The sequence below is a fragment of the Drosophila arizonae genome, chromosome 2, assembly GCF_054131065.1.
Source record: "Drosophila arizonae isolate 15081-1271.41 chromosome 2, UAZ_ARI_1.0, whole genome shotgun sequence".
Lineage (NCBI taxonomy): Eukaryota > Metazoa > Arthropoda > Insecta > Diptera > Drosophilidae > Drosophila > Drosophila arizonae.
The window spans coordinates 34,478,151-34,503,305 of record NC_142922.1 but is presented as its reverse complement, the minus strand read 5'-3'; the positions used below and the strand labels follow the sequence as shown (position 1 = coordinate 34,503,305).

The 25,155-nt window shown below is 38.9% G+C and overlaps 1 protein-coding gene across 7 annotated transcripts in view; it reads right to left on the bottom strand.

The window, feature by feature from the left end:
- The window catches only part of Snap25 (Synaptosomal-associated protein 25kDa), a 207,751-nt gene that overhangs the window by 4,264 nt on the left and 178,332 nt on the right, over nucleotides 1-25,155 (bottom strand). For 6 of the 7 annotated variants that reach the window (XM_089461738.1, XM_089461743.1, XM_089461741.1 and 3 more), the window contains 2 exons: nucleotides 8,074-8,202; nucleotides 2,777-2,921 (listed from right to left, as the gene is read on the bottom strand). In XM_089461738.1, coding sequence (XP_089317864.1) covers nucleotides 2,777-2,921; nucleotides 8,074-8,202 — 274 coding nt within the window. Of the gene's footprint in view, nucleotides 1-2,776; nucleotides 2,922-8,073; nucleotides 8,203-10,817; nucleotides 24,828-25,155 lie in introns of those variants that run through there. The other variant, XM_089461739.1, reaches the window with a different exon arrangement.

Genomic DNA, 25,155 nt, shown 5'->3' with positions numbered 1-25,155 from the left:
ATCTATTGATATACTTTTTGCTTGTATATAAGCAGAAAGCAATTAATGATCGCAATAAACAAGAATTATCCCAAAAATATTAATAATTTTTATAAAATTAAAAAAAATCTCAAAAAGTCGAAAAATGTCGAAAAAAAATAATAGCACCACTAATCCTTTTCGAGTGAAAGCCTGTATTTTTCGCAGAGTTGCATATCTTCAAAGCTCTTATTGATAAGATTTGTTGTTTATATATCTATTTGTATAAATTTGCAACAAAAAAAAAAAAAAACAAGTAAGAAAGCTTTAGTCGAGACTGCTCTACTACGAGATCCCCTGAACCCTTGGAGCAATAGCTATTTCAATAATTTTTCGCGCACGCACACACAGGCATACATACATACACACACACATACACATAAACATTTACACACACATACACACACAAGCATAAACACGCATGGGCGGCAGTGTGTTCTTACTATGAGATCTCAATTGTTTAATAACTTTTTTGTGGACATACGATCTTCATGAAACTTTCAGATTATGATTATAACATAGATATGCATGATATGCCAAAGCACAAGTCTCTTATATTTGAAATACTCTTTTTACAAAAGTGATGGTGAGGGGGTGAATATAAGGGTGGAGGGTAAATTTTAACAAAAACCGAAATTGTTAAAAATTGTATATAAGCATACATTAAAATTATAATTTGGAGACTCTACCAATAAAGGTGTAGAAGATATAATTTTGTAACTGGTTTTCGATAAGGTTTTTTATCAATAAAAAAAGATTGGGATGAGTTATCGATTTTTTATGATAAACTCGATATCCGCGCTGTAAGTACGAACATTTAAGATAAAAATTTGAAGTCTCTAGCTCTTATATCTTCGGAAATCGACGCGTTCAAACATACGGACAGACAGACAGACGGACAGGGCCAAATCAACTCAGCTCGTCGCCCTGATCAAGAATATATATGTATGTAATGTGGCATGAGAAGCGTTGTCGAGCGGTGTGGCACCCTAGTTACACAATAACAACAGGCTGGCAACTCCATTAAAAGACGAAGTCAGTGATTGAGAAGGCGTGGATGAAAGAAAACGTGTAGAGACAAGCTGTTAAGAAGAAGAAAGACGTACACGCGGGTGATTAGAAGTCAAGTAGTCCCAGTGTTTCTGCTTTGGAATATACCTACATTTAAATATTATGATTATGTTCTGAAAGTTTCATTAGGATTGTACGTCTAGATTCAACAAATAAATTCTTAGAATGTTGCCCACACTGCAGCGCAGCCCTAGCGCAGTCGCTGCTTACTGCGCAGTTAGCAGATCGCGTTCTAATACGTTCGTGTGTATGTATGTGTGCCGAAAAGTGCAGAGTGATTAGAATATCAGATTAGAGGGTTCAGGGTATCTCCTAGTCGAGCAGTCTCGACTAGAGTCTTCTTACTTGTTTGTATATGAAAGTTGGAGTCTAGTTCGAAAAACACCTGTTCACAGTTTGTTTATATTTGAAGAGATAATTGTGCAATCGAAGACTGTAGAAAATTCTATGAAAAAAAATGGTTTTTCGGTTGGTCAATGAATTACGCGCACATCAATTTTCTAAGTTTTATGTTAAAAAATTCAGCTTTTTTGGTTGGGTAAAAAAAAAAATTAATAATTCAATCATTTTCAGGTGGTATTAAAAAATATGAGAACGTCAAAATTTAGACTTCTCCCACTCACAGGGACTGTGTAACAGAAATATTGCCAAAACAAGTAAGAAGGATCTTGTCAAGACTGCTCGACTAGGAGATACCCTGAACCCTCTAAGCTGATATTCTACTTATTCTGCACTTCTTTTATGCACACATAAATACACACGCATCCACACGCATATAAGCAAGCGCTCTGCTGACTGCGCAGTTAGCAGCGACTGCGCCTGGGCTGCGCTGCAGTGTGGGCAATATTATTAGAATTTATTTGTTGAATAATTTCCTTGGTAGACATGCAATCTTAATGAATCTTTCAGAAGGTAATCATATGGTGAATTATAAGATTATAAGTCTACGGCTATCAGGGGCGTGGCAAATCGGACCTAAAGATATAGTTATTTTTTAATTTCTGCTATATTTTGGACACTATTGATGCCAGAGACCTCAAATGTTGTATATATAGTCGGGCTGATCACCCAAGACCAAAAAGTTTTGTCGGATATATGTCCACCCACAGGGGGCGTGGCAAACCGCAAAAGTTTATATATCCTAAAATATAATAGCTAAAAGCTTCAAATTTAGAGAGTGATTCAAAAATAATTTTTACGCCTCTTTAGGGGCGTGGCATATCGAAAAATACTCTGTAATTTTCACATTTTTTAGCGTAAGCATTCAAATTTTTCAGTTAGGGTACCGTTATCTCGTTCTAAGAACTGACCAAAAATGAGGTGTCTACGCCCAGTAGGGGCGTGCCAAATCGGGAAAAACTGCATTTTCTACAGTATTAAGGCGAAACTGAGCTACTAAATTGCTGATGGGATGTGAATGAGTATTCCGCAGTCGGTAACGCCTGACTGCAACGTTCTTACTTGTTGAAATATCAGTTGCTCGAAGGGTTCAGGGGATCTCGTAGTCGGGCAATTGCTTTCCAAATAAAAGTTATAAAGCAAATATTAACGAAAGTACCAGTTCGTCTAATCCAAGACCAGCAGTATATGTAAACTTCATTTGATTTTTTTTTTTTTGCAGAAAGTATCATGAAAACAAATTATTTTCTCTGGAATACGTATTATGCGTATTTATAATGTAATGTACCTTGCGATTAACTCGGTCAATTTGACGGTTCTGATTTTCCAGCTCGGAGCCCATATCCAACGCCATATTCCGGAGATTACCTATCATGGTATTAACCTGGCCCATATTTTCTTCCATTTCATCTTCTCTTGCATCGTTTGTTATTCTGAGAACAAAATATAAATAATTGTATTAATCAATCTGTTATTTACAATGGAATAAGTTGAAACCTTAGAAATTTTCTTCGTTTCGACGATTTACTAACCACTTAACTTAATAACGAGATACAAATGTTACTTTAAATTATACAATTTTTATACTCATTTTACTTTTGTTAAGTAAAATGAATATATTGGTTTTGTGCAATGTCCATCTTGCTGTTCGTCCGTCTGTCCGTGTTAGAGATCTGCATGGCAGCACTCATAACCTAGCAAAATTTTTTTTTCCTTCTCTCTCTGCCCTTTCCCTTTAGAGAGTATATCGAACTTTTGAAAGGGTTTGCCTTGCTCATGCATGTTAGTGTTTTCATGTCATTATGTTATGTTTCGATCTATCCATAATCTTATTAACTTTTATATTAATTAATTATTATACAAAGTATAAGTAAAAGTATTTTCTAAGGCTAGAAACTTGATTACTGAGAAACGCTGTTTACTATCCACGAATCCAGATCATATAAATAAAATTATGTTTCTCAATTCTAATATGAATTAAACAAATAAATATATTGTATTACAAAATTACATAGTCTTTCGTTTGTTTGTTATTTATGAGAAGGGTATGAAAGCATTCGTACGCATAAAGAATGTGTTGTCGCTACGAAATTGCAACGCTAAATTTGCCGTGTGTCAGCCGTCTGGTTTGCCCACCCACAATTACATTGCCCTTCGTGTTTTCCTTATTTTTTTTCGTTGCTGGCAGCGCAGCAACTCATACACTCGGCAAAGCAACTCATATACTCAGACTCAAACTTATTTATTCTTCTTCACTCATACAATTTTCGTTTTGAACTCGGTGCCACTCATCTCAATATGAGCATTGTTAATTCGAAGTCGTTTTTTCGGCACTCATGCAGCTCTCTAGTCCGTATGAACGCAGTTTATTTCGGCGCTATTGAAACTAGAGAAATTTGGAACACATGCTCCTGTATATCTCCGATTTATAAAGTGATAAAATTTGTCCAATCAGCCCACTCGGAGCGTGGAAAAACGGAAAATTCATTTTCCGATAGAAATCTGAAATTTAGTATGTAGATCCGCGTCGACCACCCAAGATCACGAGTTATGGCGGCGCGAGGCAAATCAGAATGCTGATATAGATATAGTAATTTTTTAAATTACGCTATATTTTAGGCACTATTGATGCTATAGAAAATTTGAAATATATACGCGAAATTGATATTTGGTATATATACGCGGGTTGACCCAGTCAAACGAGCTATTGTGGATATATCTCCGTAAGCGTAAGAGCTCAAATGTTGCAAATTTTTAGGTTACCGTTAGCTCGCTCTAAGAATTGGCCACTACTGCCATTAAGGGCATGGCAATCGGCATTTATAGTGCCCAAATCGCGACATTTATATGTGTGAGGCATTAAAACAAAAGCCAATTAAAAACAAAAGTTTTATGCGGAGTTCCAACCACCGCAATCTATAGCCACAAGAGGTGTGGCGAATCGGCATTTGTAGCTCCCAAATAAGACATTTATCCGCGTATGCCACTTATAAATGTATATAAATAAACTTAATAGATATTCATAATTCGAAAGAATCATTTTTATGAAATTTAAAAAAAAATAAAAGCTAAAATAACAAGTAAGAACGTTGCAGTCGGGCGATACCGATTGCAGAATTCTCATTCACAGCCCAAACGCTGTCAACCAGAGTATATAGTGCAATTTTCAAGTCTAGTGCGCAACAACAAAACAGGGCATGATCCCATTAAAATTAAAAAAATCATCGATAGCTATTGCTATCATCATTGCATCATTGCAGATAGGATCTTCGAATTATATATATTTATACAATTTTGATTTCTAATATATATATATATCCATATATTGGATACCGGCTTCAAGTAAACAGCAGATCAGCGCGATTATCCTATACATGTGCACACACTCATCGTCTATTCTTGCGCAAAGACAGAAGCGCGCCTTTTCGCACATTCTTAGAAGTTTGATTGATTTCTAGACTTTGTAGCCGTAACTGTAGTTTTGTCGGATGACGCTCTGTTATTAAGTTATTCTATATTAGCAACTGGCTGATCAAGCAAAGCAGTGGCGCTTCTGCTAAGGACGACGCAAATTATGTTAGAGTAGGTTCGAAACCTCTTCGAAGTTTTTTTTTTTCATACATAATTCGTTTTTTATAAAATAGGTATTTTATTGGGAAGGTGAGAGCTTGAATGAATGGCACTAAATACTTTTCTTTTTCTTAGTCGAATAATTTTATAAGTTTAAATTTGTTTCTTCTCAAATAGCCCTCAAATACCTATACGGAAATACCTACATACATATGTAAATATGTGTATATGTATAAGCACTAACCAGAGAACACATAGACTAGACATGTAGAACAAACTTTTTTAACACCGAAAAAATGCGTTGAAGAGACCGGACAACTTCGTATTTGGTCGGCTCGGTCTTCTGAGTCTCAAGCAGTGAAATTAAGGCACGACAAAATCATTACCAAATGAAGCACGGCTATGCGCTCTTTTTCCCTTACTCACTCTCTCCCTCTCTTTATGGTCTCTCTCTATGGTCTCTCGAACAGCAGCAGCGCACAAAAATTGAAAATTGTTCGCGATGATCTCAGCTCGTTCCTTATGAGTGAAGGGTATACCGAAATTTGTAAAGCGTTCGCCACGATCATAAAAAATGTTAGCGTTTTCATGCACGCATAGCATCAAGCATTCCAGCCTTATACATACGCTCATTTGTATGTGTGTATGTATGTACACAAAAATGCGTACTCTAGCATATTCTAAGAATCTCAGTTGCGATTGATTTGTCTTTGCATTGTTTTTGAATTTCCAGCCGCTACACTGGCTTTTCTTTGCTATGTGGCGTCATAACAATAATGTGATTTCGTTTTAACTACTGTTGTTCGAAACGAAGGGGTTAGTTATTTTGACATGAACATGCTAATTGGCTTGGGTGCGAGTTAAAATCCCGCGGAAAACTCATTTTGTAAATTGCAAATTTTTGTTATTTTAGCTGCTTTTATATTTTTTAAATTTCATAAAAATCTTTTTTTCTTTCCGTATTATGAATATCTATTAAATAGATGGCTGACTCATATAAATGCCGCGATTAGAGCACTATAAATGCTCCTAGTGGCCGTAGACTCGTCATTTTTGGCCAGTTCTTAGAACGAGCAACCGGTAACCTAAATGCAAAATTTGAATGCTTACGCTCAAAATATATGAAAATTACAGGGTATTTTTCGATATGACACGACCCTAAAGAGGCGTAAAAATTATTTTTGGGGCATCGATAGAGAAGGCTACCAGTAACTCAACTATCCAAATTTCAAGCTTCTAGCTCTTAAACTGTAGGAGATATAAACTTTTGCGGTTTGCAACGCTCCTATGGGTGGACATACATACATATATCTACCATAGCTCGTTGGACTTGGGTGGTCAACCCGCGTATATAAGTTAAGACTATCGACAATCTAAGGAGGCTGGAGAGTCCAGTCAGACATTCAAGGGGAGAACCTAACGAGTAGAACAGATTTTATTCAGTTTATATTCGGACTAGAGAGAGTTTAGACCTATTTTTCCAAATTATATAAAATATATTAGACCTATTGTTCCAAATTATACAAAATATATTATTTCATTGAACAAAAAGTTGTTATATATTCACAAGAACCCAACACAGCGTCCCCAATCACTAGTACTCTAGTGTGGGAGCGCTTAACTTATATACCATATTTCAGGTCTCTAGCATCAATAGTGCCTAAAATATAGCAAAATTCGAAAAATCACTATATTTTCAAGTCCGATTTGTCACGCCCCTAGTAGGCATAGATATTTTTCCACCTATCTTTATAGAATCGAACCATCAGCTGACGTGCAAAAGTTTAAAGTTTACAACTTTAGGAGATACAGTTTTATTCGATTTGCCACGCCCCCATATGGGCGGAGATATATTCGTGGTCGGGTCGGGTGGTCGCGGATCTACATACCAAAATTCAACTTTACAACTTCAACTAACATTATTTCTGGTATATCGGAAAATGCATTTTCCGATTTGCCACGCCCCTACAGGGCGGATCGGGACAATATTAACACTTTATAATTCTGAGATAGATTGCGTTCATACGGACAGACGGACATTGCACAAAACCAATACCCTCATTTCACTTTCGTGAATGAGTATAAAAACATTGAAGAGGTTTCGAACGTCCGCTACTCTATATATACATAACTTGCGTCGCCTTTAGCACCCACGCCACTGCTCTACCTGGTCAGCCAATAGCTAAATTAGAATACCTTAATAACAGAGCGTAATCTGAGTCAGATTATCTGACAAAACTACAGTAACGGCTAGAAAATCCAGAAATAAATCGAAATCCTAAGAATATGCTAAAAACCGTGCTTCTGTCTGTACGCATAGAATACACGAGTGTACATGCACACACACACGCACACAAACAGCCATACGCACGCACGCATAAACACGCATTGGCTGCAGTGGTGGTTTACTATGAGAACTTAATTGTTTAATAACTTTTCTTGAGGGTGGACTATCTTCATGAAACAAATGAATATAACATAAATATGTGCCAAGCACAAGTCTCTAGTTATTGAAACACGCTTTTTGCATTAAAAATTTTGTGACATTAGCCTTAAAGATATAGCAGATATGAATTTATTACTGGTTTTCAATGTTTTTAATCGATAACAAAATACCGGAGCAAGTTATCGAAAAAAATTCTATATCTCTTATATCTTCTGAGATCGTCGCGTTCATACATACGGACAGACGGACGGACGGACAGAGCTGAATCGACTGCCATTTAACAAAACCTTTATAACCTGATTTCCAATTTTCATCGGGTTCAGGGTATACAAAAATATATGTATTATTATTTCGTTTAAATTAACTTTGCCTATTCAATTTACGCTGATGCGGCATTAAATTAATAAATCGTATTGCCAAATTTTTTTGTGTTCATAAATGATTGGAGCCAGAGTTTCCGAAAAAGTTCAGCAGCTTCCAATAACTATAATACTCTTATTTTCCAATTTTAATTGGGTTAAGGGAATGAAAATACTGAACGAACATCAAGCAGAAAAAAAGAATGATACCTTCCAATATATCCGGCTTGAGCCATCATTCCGTTTCTATCATCCATTACTCTTTGCGGCTGATTGTTTACAACTTTTCCATCATCATTGCCTTTCCATGTACCGTCATCCTCTTTAAATGATTGGCTTCTGAAAAATGTAAATTTTCGATTTAATGGTTGGTCTTACGACTACAAATCAAATAATGTTTTATAAGCAAAACTAATGTGTGTGCTTTGGGAAATTTTTGTATATCTCGGTAGAATGGTTTTGTGAAAAGTATGTAACAGGCAGAAGGAGGCGTGGCAGACCCCACAAAGTATATATATTTTTGATATATCTTTAATTATATCTCCAACACCTTTCGAGCTAGAGCTTGCAAATTTTAAATGTAGACTTATATGTATTTTATATAATTTCGATTTTTGTTGTAATTTACCCCCACCCTTATATCCACCCCCTCACCCACATATTTGTAAAAGGCGTATTTTAAGTACTAGAAACTTGTGCTTTAGAATGTACATACATTTTCCCCATATGATTACGCTGAAAGTTCCATTAAGATTGTACGTCTAGAAATTAAATTATTCAACAAATAAATTCTTATAATGTTGCCCACACTGCAGCGCAGCCCTTGCGCAGTCGCTGCTTACTGCGCAGTTAGCAGAGTGCGCACTAATACGTGCGTGTGTATGTGTGTGTACCGAAAAGAAGTGCAGAGTGATTAGAATATCAGATTAGAGGGTTCAGGGTATCTCCTAGTCGAGCAGTTTCGTCTTGAGTGTTTTTACTTGTTTTCATTAGACATTATGGAATTATGACATTAGCTTAGGAGATACAGTTTTATCCGATTTTCCACGCCCCCAATGGGCGTAGATATATCCGGCAAAGCAAGTGTTCTTGTGTGGTCGATGTGGATAAAGTGCATATAAATACACATTCAAAATTTGGAGACTGTAGCTCCAAAGATGTAGGAGATATAATTTTATAACTGATTTTCGATAAGGTTTTTTTTTATCAATAAACAAAGATCGGGATGAGTTATCGATTTTCAATGACATTTTTAAAAAAATTGAAGCCTCTAGCTCTTATATCTTCTGAGATCGACGCGCTCATACATACGGACGGACAGACAGACGGACAGGGCCAAATCGACTCAGCATTTTTCGCGTCTTTCTGCTAAAACAAGAAACACGCACACATACACTCTCATAATCTTTTATTATACTCATTCACGAAAGTGAATCAGTATATTGGTTTTGTGCAATGTTCGTCTTGCTGTCCGTCTGTCGGCGCTATCTATTTCGGCGCTATTGAAACTAGAGACTTGAAATTTGGAACACATACTTAAAATTTTCCCGATCCGCATACTAGGGGCGTGGCAAATCGGAAAATGCAAGAGCTAGAAAGCTGAAATTAGGTATGTAGGTCCGCGTCGAAAACCCAAGATCACGAGCTATGGCAGATATATGTCCGCCCACAGGGGGCGTGGCAAGCCGCAAAAGTTTATATCTCCTAAAGTATAATAGCTAGAAGCTTCAAATTTAGAGAGTTAAGTTACCAGTAACATCCTCTATCGATGATTCAAAAGTAATTTTTACGCCTCTTTAGGGGCGTGGCATATCGAAAAATACTCTGTAATGTTCACATTTTTTGAGGGTAAGGATTCAAACTTTGCAGTTAGGGTACTGTTATCACGATCTAACAACTGACCAAAAATGAGGTATCTTCGCCCAGTAGGGGCGTGGCAAATAAGAAGAACCTGTATATTCTACAGTATTAGAGCGAAACTAAACTATTAAATTGTTGATGGGATGTGAATGAGTATTCGGTAACGCCCGACTGCAACGTTCTTACTTGTTTAGATTATGATTATGACATTATTATGCATGCATTTGCCAAAGCACAAGTCTCTAGTATTTGAAATACGCCTTTTACAAAGGTGAGGGTGAGGGGTGAATATAGGGGTGAGGGTACCTTCTAACAAAACCGAAAATATATAAAATATATATAAGTCTACATTTAAAATTTGGACACTTTAGCTGTAAAGGTGTAGGAGATATCATTAAATAACTAGCTTTCGATAAGGTTAAAATATCGGGAGTAGTTATTGATATTTAGAGAAAAAATGATCGGTTCCGTCCCGAACAACTAGATACTGTCGTCCGCTTAATTTACCTGTGTGCACTATCGATTATTCTTTGCATAGTGCGTTTCATGTTTTTATATCCTGAATCCATTTTCAATGGGAAATCAGGGTATAATGGGTTTCTTGAAGTGTATGTAACAGGCAGAAAAAGGCGTAGAGACTTGTGCTTTAGCAAATACAGTGACGAACTAAATTATTGGCACAGCAAGGTTTTCAAACTTGATAGCAATTTTTCAAGTATTTTGAAACGTTTTTTTAATGAATCAAAAAATTAACCCAATAGAATAAGAAATTTTTTAAATTATACAAAGAAAAATATTCCAAAAAACTTCATTGTACATTTATAAAATATTCAATAACCAAAAATAAACATCGATTTTCCTAAACAAAATTATTGGCACACTTAGTATTTTTTGTTTTTTGTTTTGTTTTTTTTTTTTTTTTAATAATTTGTTATGTTTCTTTATTTAAGCTTCACAAATTTGAATTTGTGTGTGTTTGTGTGTGTGTATATGTGTGTGTGTGTGTTTGTGTGTTGCAAGTTATGCGGCGGCTAGGATAGTGCGTTGCTTGCGGGACGGCAGTAAAGCATTGCTTCGTAAGCAGTATGCGCTACCTTAGGCTGGTACAGCTCGTGTTTTTATTCACTCGACTCTGCGCAGCTCCATCATCACTGTGGCCGCGAAGGTGCTTGTTAGCTCCCAAGCTTCGTCCGATTCCAGCATGGCGTTGACTATGTTGTCCGCTCTGATGAAGCGGCCCATTGCCTCTTCTAGACGACGCCTCTCCTCCAGAAACCGTCCACATTCGAAAAGAATGTGGTTGGCGTCTTCCACATGCCCTCGCCCGCACCAGGGGCACTCGTCAGTTTCCTCGGGACCAAAGCGCTTCAAATAGCTAAGAAAGCATCCATGGCCCGAGAGGATCTGCGAAAGATAGAAGTTAATCTCGCCGTGTTTGCGGTTAACCCATGGTTCGAGCTCCGGGATGAGCTCGTGCGTGCACCGCCCTTTAGCTGACCTATTCCACTTTCTTTTCCATCGTGCAATGCTGTTCGCCCTGATAGCGCTATGTCGCACAGGTGCGTGCGAATTCCGCTCCACGGCTTTGGCGACCCGGTACTCCAGTGGCACCATGCCGGCTATGACAAGCGCCGCATCATCGGAGATAGTCCTGAAAGCGCAGCTGACTCTGAGGTCGCAGCAGACTGAGGTCTGTAGATCGCGCAAATGTCCCGGCTGTAGCTCGGCGTTGCCATCGCTCTTGACCATATTGGCGCAGCATAGAGGATGACAGACCTAATGACGCTCATTAGGAGGACACGTCGTTGCTGTTTAGGTCCCCGCGTGTTAAGCATAATTCTTGAGAGAGTTCTACAAGAATTAGCTGCCTTTATGCACATATTCTAGGTGCTCGCGGAAAGTTAATCTTGTGTCTATTATGATGCCAAGATACTTAATCGGCCTCCTTGACGCGATGCTCACGCTGCCTATCCTTATATTGGTAGTCTCCACTTTTTTGCGACTGCTTACTAGGACGACTTCCGTCTTGTGCGCCACAAGCTCGAGCCCAGCTCCTGTCAACCAGCTTCGTATGCGATTGATACTTTCGCTGCACATATCCTCTCTATCTTTAAGCTCCTTGCCCATGGCGACGACGGCCACATCATCAGCAAAGCCAATGGTATGCGCACCTGCTGGTACTTCCAAGCGTAGTACGCCGTCGTACACAGGATAGGCCCCAGCACTGAGCCTTGGGGTACTCCAACTGACACTGTATAAGTTTGGGGACCCTCACTCGTGTTGTATACCAGTGTTCTTCCTCTGAAGTAGCTCTTTATTATCTCTTTTAGATATTTAAGGATATTATATTGTGACAGCGCATTCAGTACCATATCCCAACTAGCTGTGTTAAAGGCGTTCTTAACGTCCAGGGTCGCGATGATGCAGTATTGCTTCGTCCCGTGCCTCCATCTGGTGCCTTGGATGGCGGAAGTTCCCAGGCCAACAACTTTTTCTAGAGCATCTGTTGTTGACCGGGCCTTCCGGAATCCAAATTGATTTGGTGATAGACCTCCGGCGCTAGCAATAGCAGTCTCTAGTCTAGAGCAGATAAATTTCTCAAACACCTTTCCTATGGTGTCTAAGAGGCAGATCGGTCTGTATGACGATGGCTCGTCTGGTGGTTTGCCAGCCTTGGGTAGCAATACCAGGTTCTGTGTCTTCCATTTTGCAGGGAACGTCTCTTGTAGTAAGCATTCGTTGAATAATTCGGCGAACGTACTAGGGTGCAAGGCGAGGGCTAGCTTTAACGCATGATTTGGGATCCCGTCCGGCCCTGGATCTGTGTTGGTTCTACGACCTCTGAGAGCTACTAGGATTTCTTCGTCTGTAACTAAAACAATTTGAGTGCTCGTTGAGCCCTGCTTAGAAGACTCCGACTCCGGGGCATGAATGGAGCTTAATCTTTCTGGAAAGAGTGTTTCCACAATCGATTTAAGCTCCAGACCCGTCAGCTGCAGCTGTTTACCTGCGTATAGTCTTTTAACTACTATCTTATATGCTCTGCCCCAAGGGTCATATTCAGCTGAGTCGCACAACTCTAAAAAGCAATCTCTTTTGCTTGCCCGAATGACCTTCTTCAACTGTCTTCTAGCTGCCTGGTAAGCTAATTGTTTTTCGAAAAACGTAGATCTACCCCGAGCCCATTGATAGCTTCTTCTCGCCTGGATGCATTTGCGTCGAATGTCACCTATTTGTGCATTCCACCAATACGTAGGCTCTTGTTGTCGCGTGAACTGCTTGCGGTGTAACATGCTGCTATTGCAGGCACTCTGTATTTGGGCCACCATTTGGCATGCTCTGGCCTCAGCATTACCAATTGTGCCCAGAGACTGAATGGCCTCTGAAAAAGCCGCGGGATCAAAAGTATCCAGCCGATACGATTCCCTCCACAAGGTTGACGCCCTGGCAGGTGGCTCACCTATTGTGAACAGAAGTGCCATATGATCGCTGCCCGTATAGCTATCGCAGTGGCTCCATGTTGCTTCCCGAACGAGGGATGAAGTGACAAAAGTAATGTCATTACAGATCCGTATCCAGCCCGACTGAAGGTGAACTCGTGGCCAGTGTTGAGCAGTGCAACGTCTAGTGTCGCGAAAATCTCCAGTAAGATACGGCCTCTAGTATTTATTGCGGGGCTACCGCATTCTAACGCCCATAAGCTAAAATCTCCTGCTATAATGACCTTCCGACGCTAGCATCCTCGGCGCCGTTGTGAGATCACTGAGCTGCATGCTGGGGGCCAGGTAACAGCTGTAGAGCCATAAGCTACCGTATTGGTCACGTACGAACCCATTAAATGACTTAACATTCGAAAGAACATTCGTTGTGTTGCCACATACCCACAACACCGCTTTGCCATTAGCATCTGTTGCAGCTGGTTCTACAGTTGTGAGGCTCACTGAGAAATGCTACGTCTATACATTTTCCCCTTATGGTCTGCTCTAGCAGATCTTGGGCAACACAATGATTAAAGTTAAACTGAAGGAACCTTAACATTTCATTTTACGAGCAGCCTCGCGGTAGGATGGGCACTTGAAGATGCCTGCTGAGTGGTCCGTCTGCTTTTCACCTTTCCGGCTAAATTTTGGTTGCTTAGTGCATGCGTTTGCACTGTGACCCATCTCTCCACACCTGTAACAGGCGCCCTTTAGGTCATAGTCGCTGCCGCAGTTTGCTGCCATATGACCGTAATCAAGGGACTTGAAACAGCGTTTGGGCTGATCCACGGTGCGGATACGGCATTCAACCCATCCAATTCTGATTTTGGACAGCTTGAGCAGAGTTTTGGCTTTTCCAATTGGAAGAGCAACTGTAGCTCTTTGCTATCCACCAAAAGCCGGTCGCAGCGACTTGATAGCCTCAATGGGGAGTGAGCTATCCTTCAACTCCGCCCTAATTGGCTCCAAGATCTCAAATTAAGCCGGTAAGTGTTTTAACTACCGCTCGGTCACCCAAGGCCTTGCCTACAGCTTCGTGAAGGGCCTCAGCACTATGCTCCGGCTTTCTGCTCAATTGCAAGAAAAGGTCCCCCTTAGCTGTCTTCCTAATGCCTTGAACGTCGCCGTTCAGATTCTTTAGATTTGGGTCGGTCTTGACTACACAAAGCATGTCCGCATAGCTGCAACCACCCACGCCTGAAATCGCGATTGCGTCACTTCTGGGTCGTTTTTGCATGGGCTTGCGTCCTTTAACGACTGTCCAGCTGTTCGGGTTTGTCTGTCGACCTGCCTGATTTGAACTTTCAGCTGTAGCCCGTAAAGCCATTGGTTCTTTTGGGTTCGCTGCGCCTTTATTGGGCCTCGGCTTTTTTGAGCGTGTTTTCCTCTAATCGGTGGCAACTTCCCTCGACCGCTTGGGCGTATTGCTACCTGAGATCGCGCTAGTGCTCGCTTTCTCCACTACTTTCTGGAGCGTGGTGGAGCATGGTCTGCAGTTTTTAACAGGTCGGTTGCAGAGCTTTTCGGCCGTCTTATGGAGATTGACCAGCCTAGCCAGCTCTCATTAGGGCATTAATATGCCGCTGACCCCCAAATAAGGCAGTCAAGCCTTCTAGAGTAACTCCTATTTGGGTTAACGCTTTTTTTAGTGAGTTGGGCGCCTGGCACTCAACCACTGGGGACTGATTAAAGGTTGACGGCTGCGGCAGCGCCCTCTGTTGTTGCTGCGGTGATCGCTGCAACGAGGAACGACGTGCGAAAGCTTGCAGCTCGTACTCCATCCTGGCATCCATTTTTTGCTCCGACTACAACGACGTGAAGCCTGTAGTGGGCAATGGCTACTAATATAATTTGAGTTTACAGACCGCAGTATCTTAAACTCAGCTTAACTACAGCAAGGGCCCGAAAGTATGCACTACTTTTAGTAACTGCGTCTTCACTCCAGATGTTAGGTTGCTGTCTGTGCTAAGACTTAGCAACTCGCCAAAGTTAGTGAGCAGCTGATTGTCCGCTGCAATTTCCAGCACTACTAACAGCTGTTAGAGTGAATGCACCTGATTTTTATTAATTGCGCAAGTATGACGCCTAGTGACAAAACTTTTCGCGCTTGAAAAAGAAAAGGAAAGAGAAAAGCCGTGACGCCAAAACAATGACGCTATTGCCCCCTTCTCTTGCACCACTGGATTCTACCACCGGGGTATTCCACGAGCCGCCGCGCAGTAAGTCTTTGGTAGCTTTCGAGGTCGCTGGGTACGTTGCGCCCACAGCATACACGTTATCTTTAGATATTTCCACTTTCGCAGGGAAAAACTCGGAACAAGCTATAGTTAACGATGGATCACAATAACCTCAACCGCACTCCACGAAAATGCAACTCATAGCCGTTTGTGTCTGTGTGTGTTTGTATATGTGTGTGTGTATATATATATGTGTGTGTGTGTATATGTGGGTATGTGTGTATATTTGTGTATATCGTGCAGCAGAAAGACGCGAAAAATGATTGAAATAACTATTGCACAAAGGGTTCAGGAGACCTCGTAGTCGGACAGTCTCAACTAGAGCTTATTTACTTGTTTCAAATAACTTCGGAATAGCAGATAATTTCGCAATGCCTCTATAATTGGAAATATCAGATCTTCCACCTTTTTATATAGGGGAATATTGAAAGATTGAAGGGAACACAGAAGTTTCCAATAACAAATTAAACAATTTTAGTAATGGTGATTGAAGAGAACCACTGCACTATTTAATCACACAACTTAGAATATTATCGGCATCAGGAGAGAAAGATGGTTTCAGCGACCTAATGGCTGAAGCCAGAGAGGCTGCAGTGACCTTAGGAGCATTAAACAAAAACAAGAAGACTAGTCGATACTGCTCGACTAGGAGATACCCTGAACCCTCTAATCTGATATTCTAATCAATATGTACTTCTTTTCGACACACATACATACACACGCACGTATTAGAACGCGCTCTGCTAACTGCGCAGTAAGCAGCTACTGCGCTTGGGCTGCGCTGTAGTGTGTGCAACATTATAAGAATTTATTTGTTGAATAATTTAATTTCTAGACGTACAATCTTAATGAAACTTTCAGAGCGTAATCATATGGTGAAAATGTATGTAGATTCCAAAGCACACGTCTCTTGTACTAGTACTTGAAATACGCCTTTTACAAAGGTGTGGGTGAGGGGGTGGATATAGGGGTAGGGGGTAAATTACAACAAAAATCGAAATTAAATAAAATACATATAAGTCTACATTTAAAATTTGCAAGCTCTAGCTCTAAAGGTGTTTGAAATATAATTAACGAACTAGCTTTCGATAAGGCTTTTGATCGATAATAAAATATCGGGAGTAGTAATCGCTATAAAAAAAAAACCTTGATATGCGCGTGATATACACGGACCTAGGAAAAAAATTTCAAGTCTCTAACTTTTATATCTTCTGAGATCGACGCGTTCATACACACGGACGGACGGACGGACAGACAGACGGACAGGGCTATATCGACTCAGCTCGTCGCCCTGATCAAGAATATATATACTTTGTGGGGTCTGCCACGCCTCCTTCTGCCTGTTACACACTTTTAACAAAACCATTATACCCTGATTTCCCATTTTCAATGGGTTCAGGGTATAAAAAATCACTAATTTGTTTGTCATTAGACTTTATAAAATCATAACATTAGCCTACGTACAATTTCTACGTTCTATCTGTAAAACTCTTGGAGATATATATCCGTACATATCGTAGATATATCCGCCTTAGCTCGTGATCTTGGATGGTAGACGCGGACTTACATACAAAATTACAGCTTTCTAGCTCTTAAACTAATTTCTGATTTCTGGTATATCGGAAAATTCATTTTCCGATTTGCCACGCCCCGAATGGGCGGATCGGATAAATTTTAATATAATATACTATATATACTATAAATCGGGTATACATTCCAAATTTCAAGTTTCAAAAAAGTTGCGTTCATACAGACGGACGGACAACAAGACGCACATTGCACACAACAAATATACTAATTAACTTTCGTGAATCAGTATAATAATTAACTGTTCAATCAGCAGATATTCATCTGATGCGAAATCCATTAAGACTAACATAACAAAATCGCAACCAATTCTTCTTGCACTATGCAACCTATTGGCTTACTCGCAACGCAAGGAATTTTTTATCAGCTTCGTCTTCTTTTCAGCGCGCACTATGCTTGCGGGCGAGCGAATTCATATGATTTGTTCTACACAGTTTTCGTCTTCAGCTTCGTGTTCATCTTCTTTTTCGTCTCAGCGCGCATTATGTTTGCAGCCTAAGAGTGAAGTGTAACAGTACAGTCAATCTTCGTCGGCAGGGTACGCGCAGGTATATCCTAAGTATAGCCTAAGTATATAGTATACATATATACATATATATATATATATATACTAGCTGGCCCGGCAAACGTTGCATTGCCCTATCTATTTTTTCTAGGTAAAAAATTGTTGAAAGCTATGTTGTTCAGGTTGGGATACACTCTGATTAATTTATTAATCGGATTTTCATTCAAGCACCTTGTGGTAAACGACATTCTTCGTTTTTTGGTCGGGTGCAAGAACAAATAATGCGGATGGTTTTCCAACACGTGAGCTTGCCACGTTCAATTGACCATGAGAAAAACACACATTTTCTAGATTGAGGCCACAAATAGTCAAAGATTGGCCCTGTGACTTGTTGATCGTCATGGCGAAGGCAAGACGAAGCGGGAATTGAATTCGTTTAAATTCAAAGGGCATATCTGTTGAGATCATCGGAATCCTAGGAATAAGAACTTCCTCATCTTTAAATTTTCCTTTGAGTATCGACGCGTGAATCACATTACTCAGCAGTTTTCTTATCACCAAACGCGTTCCATTGCACAGTTTTGGTTGGTTTAAATTTCTAAGCATGATAACTACCGAGCCAACCTTCAGTTGTAAATTGTGCGGTGGTAAACCAGGCACATCCAAGGAGTTCAAAAATTCAGTTGGATAATTAGTGGCTTCTTCTTCGTTTGTTACACAGTCGATAGATTTGAATGAATACAGAGTACCAACGATTTTATTTTGAATTATAAAATTAAGGTCATCCACATCTTTATTTTTAGCCGCCAAAATTGCTCGCTCACTTAACCATTTAGTATTTTTGTGGAAAGCAATGATATTCGGAAATACTTTGTTGATAAGTTCATCTTTTGATGAGACGAAATTGCAAAAATTTTTGAGGAAATGAAATCAAGCCACTCGATTCGTCAACAGGAATACGGCCATTACCGATATTCAGCAATTGCTTCGAGAAATCATCAGCAGATAGATCGTTCAAGTTTGGTTACATATCGCCACAGATTTGATGCTTTGAGGCAAGCGTTTATTTCGTCGGCAGCAGTAGATCTTGGAATTACTAGTAGTGTTTGTCGGAAATCGCCAGATAATAAAAATCATTGAACCACCAAAACATCTGATATGATATAAAAAACCAAAAATACACTTTTTAATAATTAACCTTTTTTTTTTTAATTTTAATTTCGAATTTTGAATTTTTTATTTATTTTTGATTAGTAAGGTTTTAATCTTTTGATTTTTTTTTTTTAATTTTTGCAGATTTTTGATTTGAAATATTTATAAAGTTTAAAAGTCCAAAAATATAAAAAGCCAAAAATACACTTTTTAATAATTAACTTTTTTTTAACTTCGAATTTTGAATTTTTTTATTTATTTTTTGAACAGTCAGGTTTTAATCCTTTGATTTTTTTTAATTTTTGCAGATTTTTGATTTGAAATATTTTTCTTTTTGATTTGGAAAAATTTTTATTTTTTTGTTGATTTATTTTTTTTTTGAATAGTATTTTTTTTTTTTTTTTTTTTTTTTTTGAATAGTCTTTTTTTTTTTTTTTTTTGTTGAATAGTCTTTTTTTTTTTTTTTTTTTTTTTGTTGAATAGTCAGGTCTCCTCGAGGCTGTGCCGTAGACTGACTGACTACATTTGTTTATTTACTTCTATACAGGACCGAAACTGTCACTGTTGTCAAGGCTACTGAGTATAAATGGAAATTTGAATCTTTAGGGAAAAAACCGCGTTTTTCAAGTATTCGTCAAATTTTTTCAGTATTTTAAAGATCTACTGACCTACTCGTGGCGGAGACAAATCCAACAAATCAAAAACCATGAAAATTGGTCCAGCAGATCTCGAGTTATAAGTGCTTGGACACTTTTACAAAACTCTCTTTTATATATATAGATATATGTCGGGGCGATGCGTTTCTCATTATTGTTTTCCATCATAGCTGCGCGTAATAACGAATTCCCGGTGTGTCGCTAAACTCTTTTTAATGCTCTTTCTCGTTTAATAGTCATTCCAAGTGTGTCTTCTCTTCTACTCGTAAGTTCTAATCATGGTCGCATATTCTTGTTCATCGAAAGCACAGCGACCCTGCTGCGAACGGCATGACTAGCCGTCTCGCTCTCACCCAGCGACACCCGGGACTACGTTCAGCAACAGCTATTGTTGTCTCTCTCTTAGTGACAGTGCATGCTTTAATTGCACCACAATACTAAATCAATCGATTAACACGATATCAAGATATCTAATTGCAATTTCAACAGTGTAATATCGCACTGACACGACACGGCCATACTGACAGTTACACGTCCCTGTGTAATTCATTTCTCATAGTATCATTCCGACACGGCCATACTGACCCTTACACGTCTCTGTGTAATTATTGTATCATAATATCATTCCGACACGGCCATACTGATCCTTACACGTCCCTGTGTTATATAGGGCATCATTCTACAATACCTTCTATGCTTTATTATTTATTCTATTTTATTTATTCATAGCTACTTTTATTTTATTTATTCATTTATTATTTTTAATTATTTCTTTATTTTATTTATTTTGTTTTGTATATTAATTATACCCTGAACCCATTTTCAATGGGAAATCAGGGTATAATGGTTTTGTTGAAATGTATGTAACAGGCAGAAGGAGGCGTGGCAGACCCCACAAAGTATATATATTCTTGATCAGGGCGACGAGCTGAGTTGATTTGGCCCTGTCCGTCTGTCTGTCCGTCTGTCCGTCTGTCCGTCTGTCCGTCCGTCCGTCTGTCCGTCTGTCCGTATGTATGAACGCGTCGATTTCAGAAGATATAAGAGCTAGAGACTTCAAATTTTTTTTTAAATGTCCGTAATTACAGCGCGGATATCAAGTTTATCATTAAAAATCGATAACTCATCCCGATCTTTTTTTATCGATAAAAAACCTTATCGAAAACCAGTTATAAAATTATATCTTCTACACCTTTATTGCTAGAGTCTCCAAATTTTTAATGTATGCTTATATGCAATTTATACAATTTCGGTTTTTGTTAAAATGTACCCCCCACCCTTAAATTCACCCCCTCACCCTCACTTTTGTAAAAAGCGTATTTCAAATACTAGAGACTTGTGCTTTGGCAATTACATGCATATTCATGTTATAATCATAATCTGAAAGTTTCATGAAGATCGTACGTCCATAAAAAAAGTTATTAAACAATTAAGTTCTCATAGTAAGCGCACACTGCAGCCCATGCGTGTTTATGCGTGGGTGCTTGTGTGTGTATGTGTTCGTGTATGTGTTTGTGTATGTGTATGTATGTGTTTGTGTGTGTGTATGTGAGTGTGTGGATGCGTTTGTGTCTGTATGAGTGTGTGTGTATGTATGCCTGTGTGTGCGTACGTGCGTGTGTGTGTGCGTGTTTCTTGTGTAAGCTGAAAGTTGCGAAAAATTATTGAAATATCTATTCAGGGTATCTCGTAGTCGAGCAGTCTCGACTAGAGCTTTCTTACTTGTTTTTTTACTGTATTTATTATTTATTTTATTTATTATTTTATTTTATTTATTTATTGTTTTTATTATTATCATTATTTATTTATTTGTTTTATTTTAAAGATATTTTTAATTTAATTTCTATTTATTTACTTTTATTTTTATTCTTTACTATTAATAGTACTACTATTAATAGATTTCGGTATCTATCAATATTATCATTAACATTACTCTTCTGTTATTCTCGATTCTGCAAACTTCGCCCTGCCAAGACGGATACAACAATTCTTGCTATCATTCCTTATTCATACCAACCATTGGTCTTCAACATTATATCATTTTCGCTGTTATTTCAAGCTCTTCGTCTGAACTGACGGATAGCACATCGCCTCTCTTAGGCGGATAACACATCGTCACACCTGACGGATACCACATCGTCTCTCTTAGACGGATAACTCATCGTCACACCTGACGGCTACCACATGGTCTCTCTTAGACGCATAACTCATCGTCACACCTGACGGCTACCACATCGTCTCTCTTAGACGGATACTCCTCGTCGCACCTGACGGATAACTCATCGTCTCTCTTAGACGGATACTCCTCGTCGCACCTGACGGCTACCCCATAGTCTCTCTTAGATGGATACTCCTCGTCGCACCTGACGGATAACTCATCGTCTCTCTTAGACGGATACCTCATCGTCGCACCTGACGGATAACTCATCGTCTCTCTTGGACGGATAACTCATCGTCGCACCTGACGGATAACTCATCGTCTCTCATAGACGGATAGCTCATCGTCGCACCTGACGGATAACTCATTGTCTAACCATTATTCCTCTTTTGTCATTTGCTTTGCATCTTGCATTGTCTATGTAGCGACACAGTCTCGTCACTATGAAGTTTTACAACATCGCAAGGAAGCATCGCAACATTGTGTCACAGTGACTGACGCAACAGTGCACCAATACATTGCTACATCATCAACATTTCATTTTCATGTTGTTATCATAACATACTCCTGTTAAGTTAAATTCTCATGTTAATTACATAAATCTCTAACACGGCCTTCCTGACGATTACACGTCCTCGTGTACACAGTTAAAAACTCATATCATTTTTAATCAAAATAAGTTAACTTGATTACATACTTTCATCATCCAATATAACATTCGCACCATTTAAACATTTACATTTGCTCTCATTAATATTATCAAAATAAATCTTTCTGTTCATTGCCCACATAATCATTACTTTATCTCGTTACACATTTCCTAATGTCTTCAAATGATGATTAATGCAAATAAACTCAACCATTTGGATTTCACTTTTATCTCACGCCCATGTTACACCATCAAATAGCAGTGTTACGGGATATCTCATCTACATTCTCAAAGTACAACGTACTTTTCCGCAACCACTCTCCCATTTGGCTCTCCATCGAACGTCATTTTGTCAGAATATCGCTCAAATTCAGTAGCTCGTACTCTTGGCCATTTGGCTTTCCATTTTATCATACCACAGTTAAACAGGCTCTTGGCGCCACTCTGCGACGATATATACCACATATACCATGATCTTTCACTAGATTAAGTGTCCGCCATGAACAATGTCAGCCTTCACCAACGTGACCATTAACAACTGTGTATGATGTCCTCCACACCTTCTAGGTGGCAGAGGTAACCTCTTAACCAGCGTCTATTTCACCGTGGTCAATATCGTCAAATATTTCTGTTTCGATTTGCTTATCTGGCATTTCTCGTAAAAACTCATGCGAATACCTATATTTTCTCTTGTTTGTTAATGATTTCAACATGTAAGGGTCACCTTTTAGCAATTCAGTAACTATAAATGGTCCCTTAAATTTGGGATTCAGTTTTGTCTGATGCCGCTCTTCACTTATTATCAAAACGTAATCACCAATTTTGTATTTCTTAATTATACCCTGAACCCATTGAAAATGGGAAATCAGGGTATAATGGTTTTGTTAAAAGTATGTAACAGGCAGAAGGAGGCGTGGCAGACCCCACAAAGTATATATATTCTTGATCAGGGCGACGAGCTGAGTTGATTTGGCCCTGTCCGTCTGTCTGTCCGTCCGTCCGTCCGTCCGTCCGTATGTATGAACGCGTCGATTTCAGAAGATATAAGAGATAGAGACTTCAAATTTTTTTTTAAATGTCCGTAATTACAGCGCGCATATCAAGTTTATCATTAAAAATCGATAACTCATCCCGATCTTTTTTTATCGATAAAAAACCTTATCGAAAACCAGTTATAAAATTGTATCTTCTACACCTTTATTGCTAGAGTCTCCAAATTTTTAATGTATGCTTATATGCAATTTATACAATTTCGGTTTTTGTTAAAATTTACCCCCCACCCTTAAATTCACCCCCTCCCCATCACTTTCGTAAAAAGCGTATTTCAAATACTAGAGACTTGTGCTTTGGCAATTACATGCATTTCCATGTTATAATCATAATCTAAAAGTTTCATAAAGATCGTACGTCCATAAAAAAAGTTATTAAACAATTAAGTTCCCATAGTAAGCGCACACTGAGCCCATGCGTGTTTATGCGTGGGTACTTGTGTGTGTATGTGTTTGTGTATGTGTATTTATGTGGGTGTGTATGTGAGTGTGTATGCGTTTGTGTCTGTATGCGTGTGTGCGTATGTATGCCTGTGTGTGCGTACGTGCGTGTGTGTGTGTGCGTGTTTCTTGTGTAAGCTGAAAGTCGCGAAAAATTATTGAAATATCTATTGCTCCAAGGGTTCAGGGTATCTCGTAGTCGAGCAGTCTCGACTAGAGCTTTCTTACTTGTTTTTGCCTTATTTTTATACCCTGAACCCATTGAAAATGGGAAATCAGGGTATAATGGTTTTGTGAAAAGTATGTAACAGGCAGAAGGAATCATCGCAGACCCCATAAAGTATATATATTCTTGATCAGGACGACGAGCTGAGTCGATATAGCCCTGTCCGTCTGTCCGTCCGTCCGTATGAGCAAAAGGATCGCAGAAGATACAATAGCTAGAAAACTGAAATTTGGCATCCATATGCAGTACAAGTTTGCTTTATTTTTTCGATAACTCATCCGATAACTTTTTTATCGAGAATAATCGAAAAATCGACATTGTTTGTTCAGCCTAATTTGAACACTTTTAGACCTGCCACTCAACTTGCCGCTATTATCTATGTGTATAGTATGCCAAGGTATTTAAACTTTAGGAATGAGATGCATTTCCATTTGTATTTTTCCGGACGAAGGTTTAGCCAATTTGCACATTATACAATTTTCTACGAATTTCCTTACATATTTCGTCATATTTTTATACCCTGAACCCATTTTCAATGGGGAATCAGGGTATAATGGTTTTGTTGAAATGTATGTAACAGGCAGAAGGAGGCGTGGCAGACCCCACAAAGTATATATATTCTTGACCAGGGCGACGAGCTGAGTCGATTTGGCCCTGTCCGTCTGTCTGTCCGTCTGTCCGTCTGTCCGTCCGTCCGTCTGTCCGTCTGTCCGTATGTATGAACGCGCCGATTTCAGAAGATATAAGAGCTAGAGACTTCAAATTTTTTTTTAAATGTCCGTAATTACAGCGCGGATATCAAGTTTATCATTAAAAATCGATAACTCATTCCGATATTTTTTATCGATAAAAAACCTTATCGAAAACCAGTTATAAAATTATATCTTCTACACCTTTATTGCTAGAGTCTCCAAATTTTTAATGTATGCTTACATGCAATTTATACAATTTCGGTTTTTGTTAAAATTAACCCCCCACCCTTAAATTCACCCCCTCACCCTCACTTTTGTAAAAAGCGTATTTCAAATACTAGAGACTTGTGCTTTGGCAATTACATGCATATTCATGTTATAATCATAATCTGAAAGTTTCATGAAGATCGTACGTCCATAAAAAAAGTTATTAAACTATTAAGTTCTCATAGTAAGCGCACACTGCAGCCCATGCGTGTTTATGCGTGGGTGCTTGTGTGGGTATGTGTTTGTGTATGTGTGTGTGTATGTGTGTGTGTATGCGTTTGTGTGTGTATGCGTGTGTGTGTGTGTATGTGTGTCTGTATGCGTGTGTGTGTAT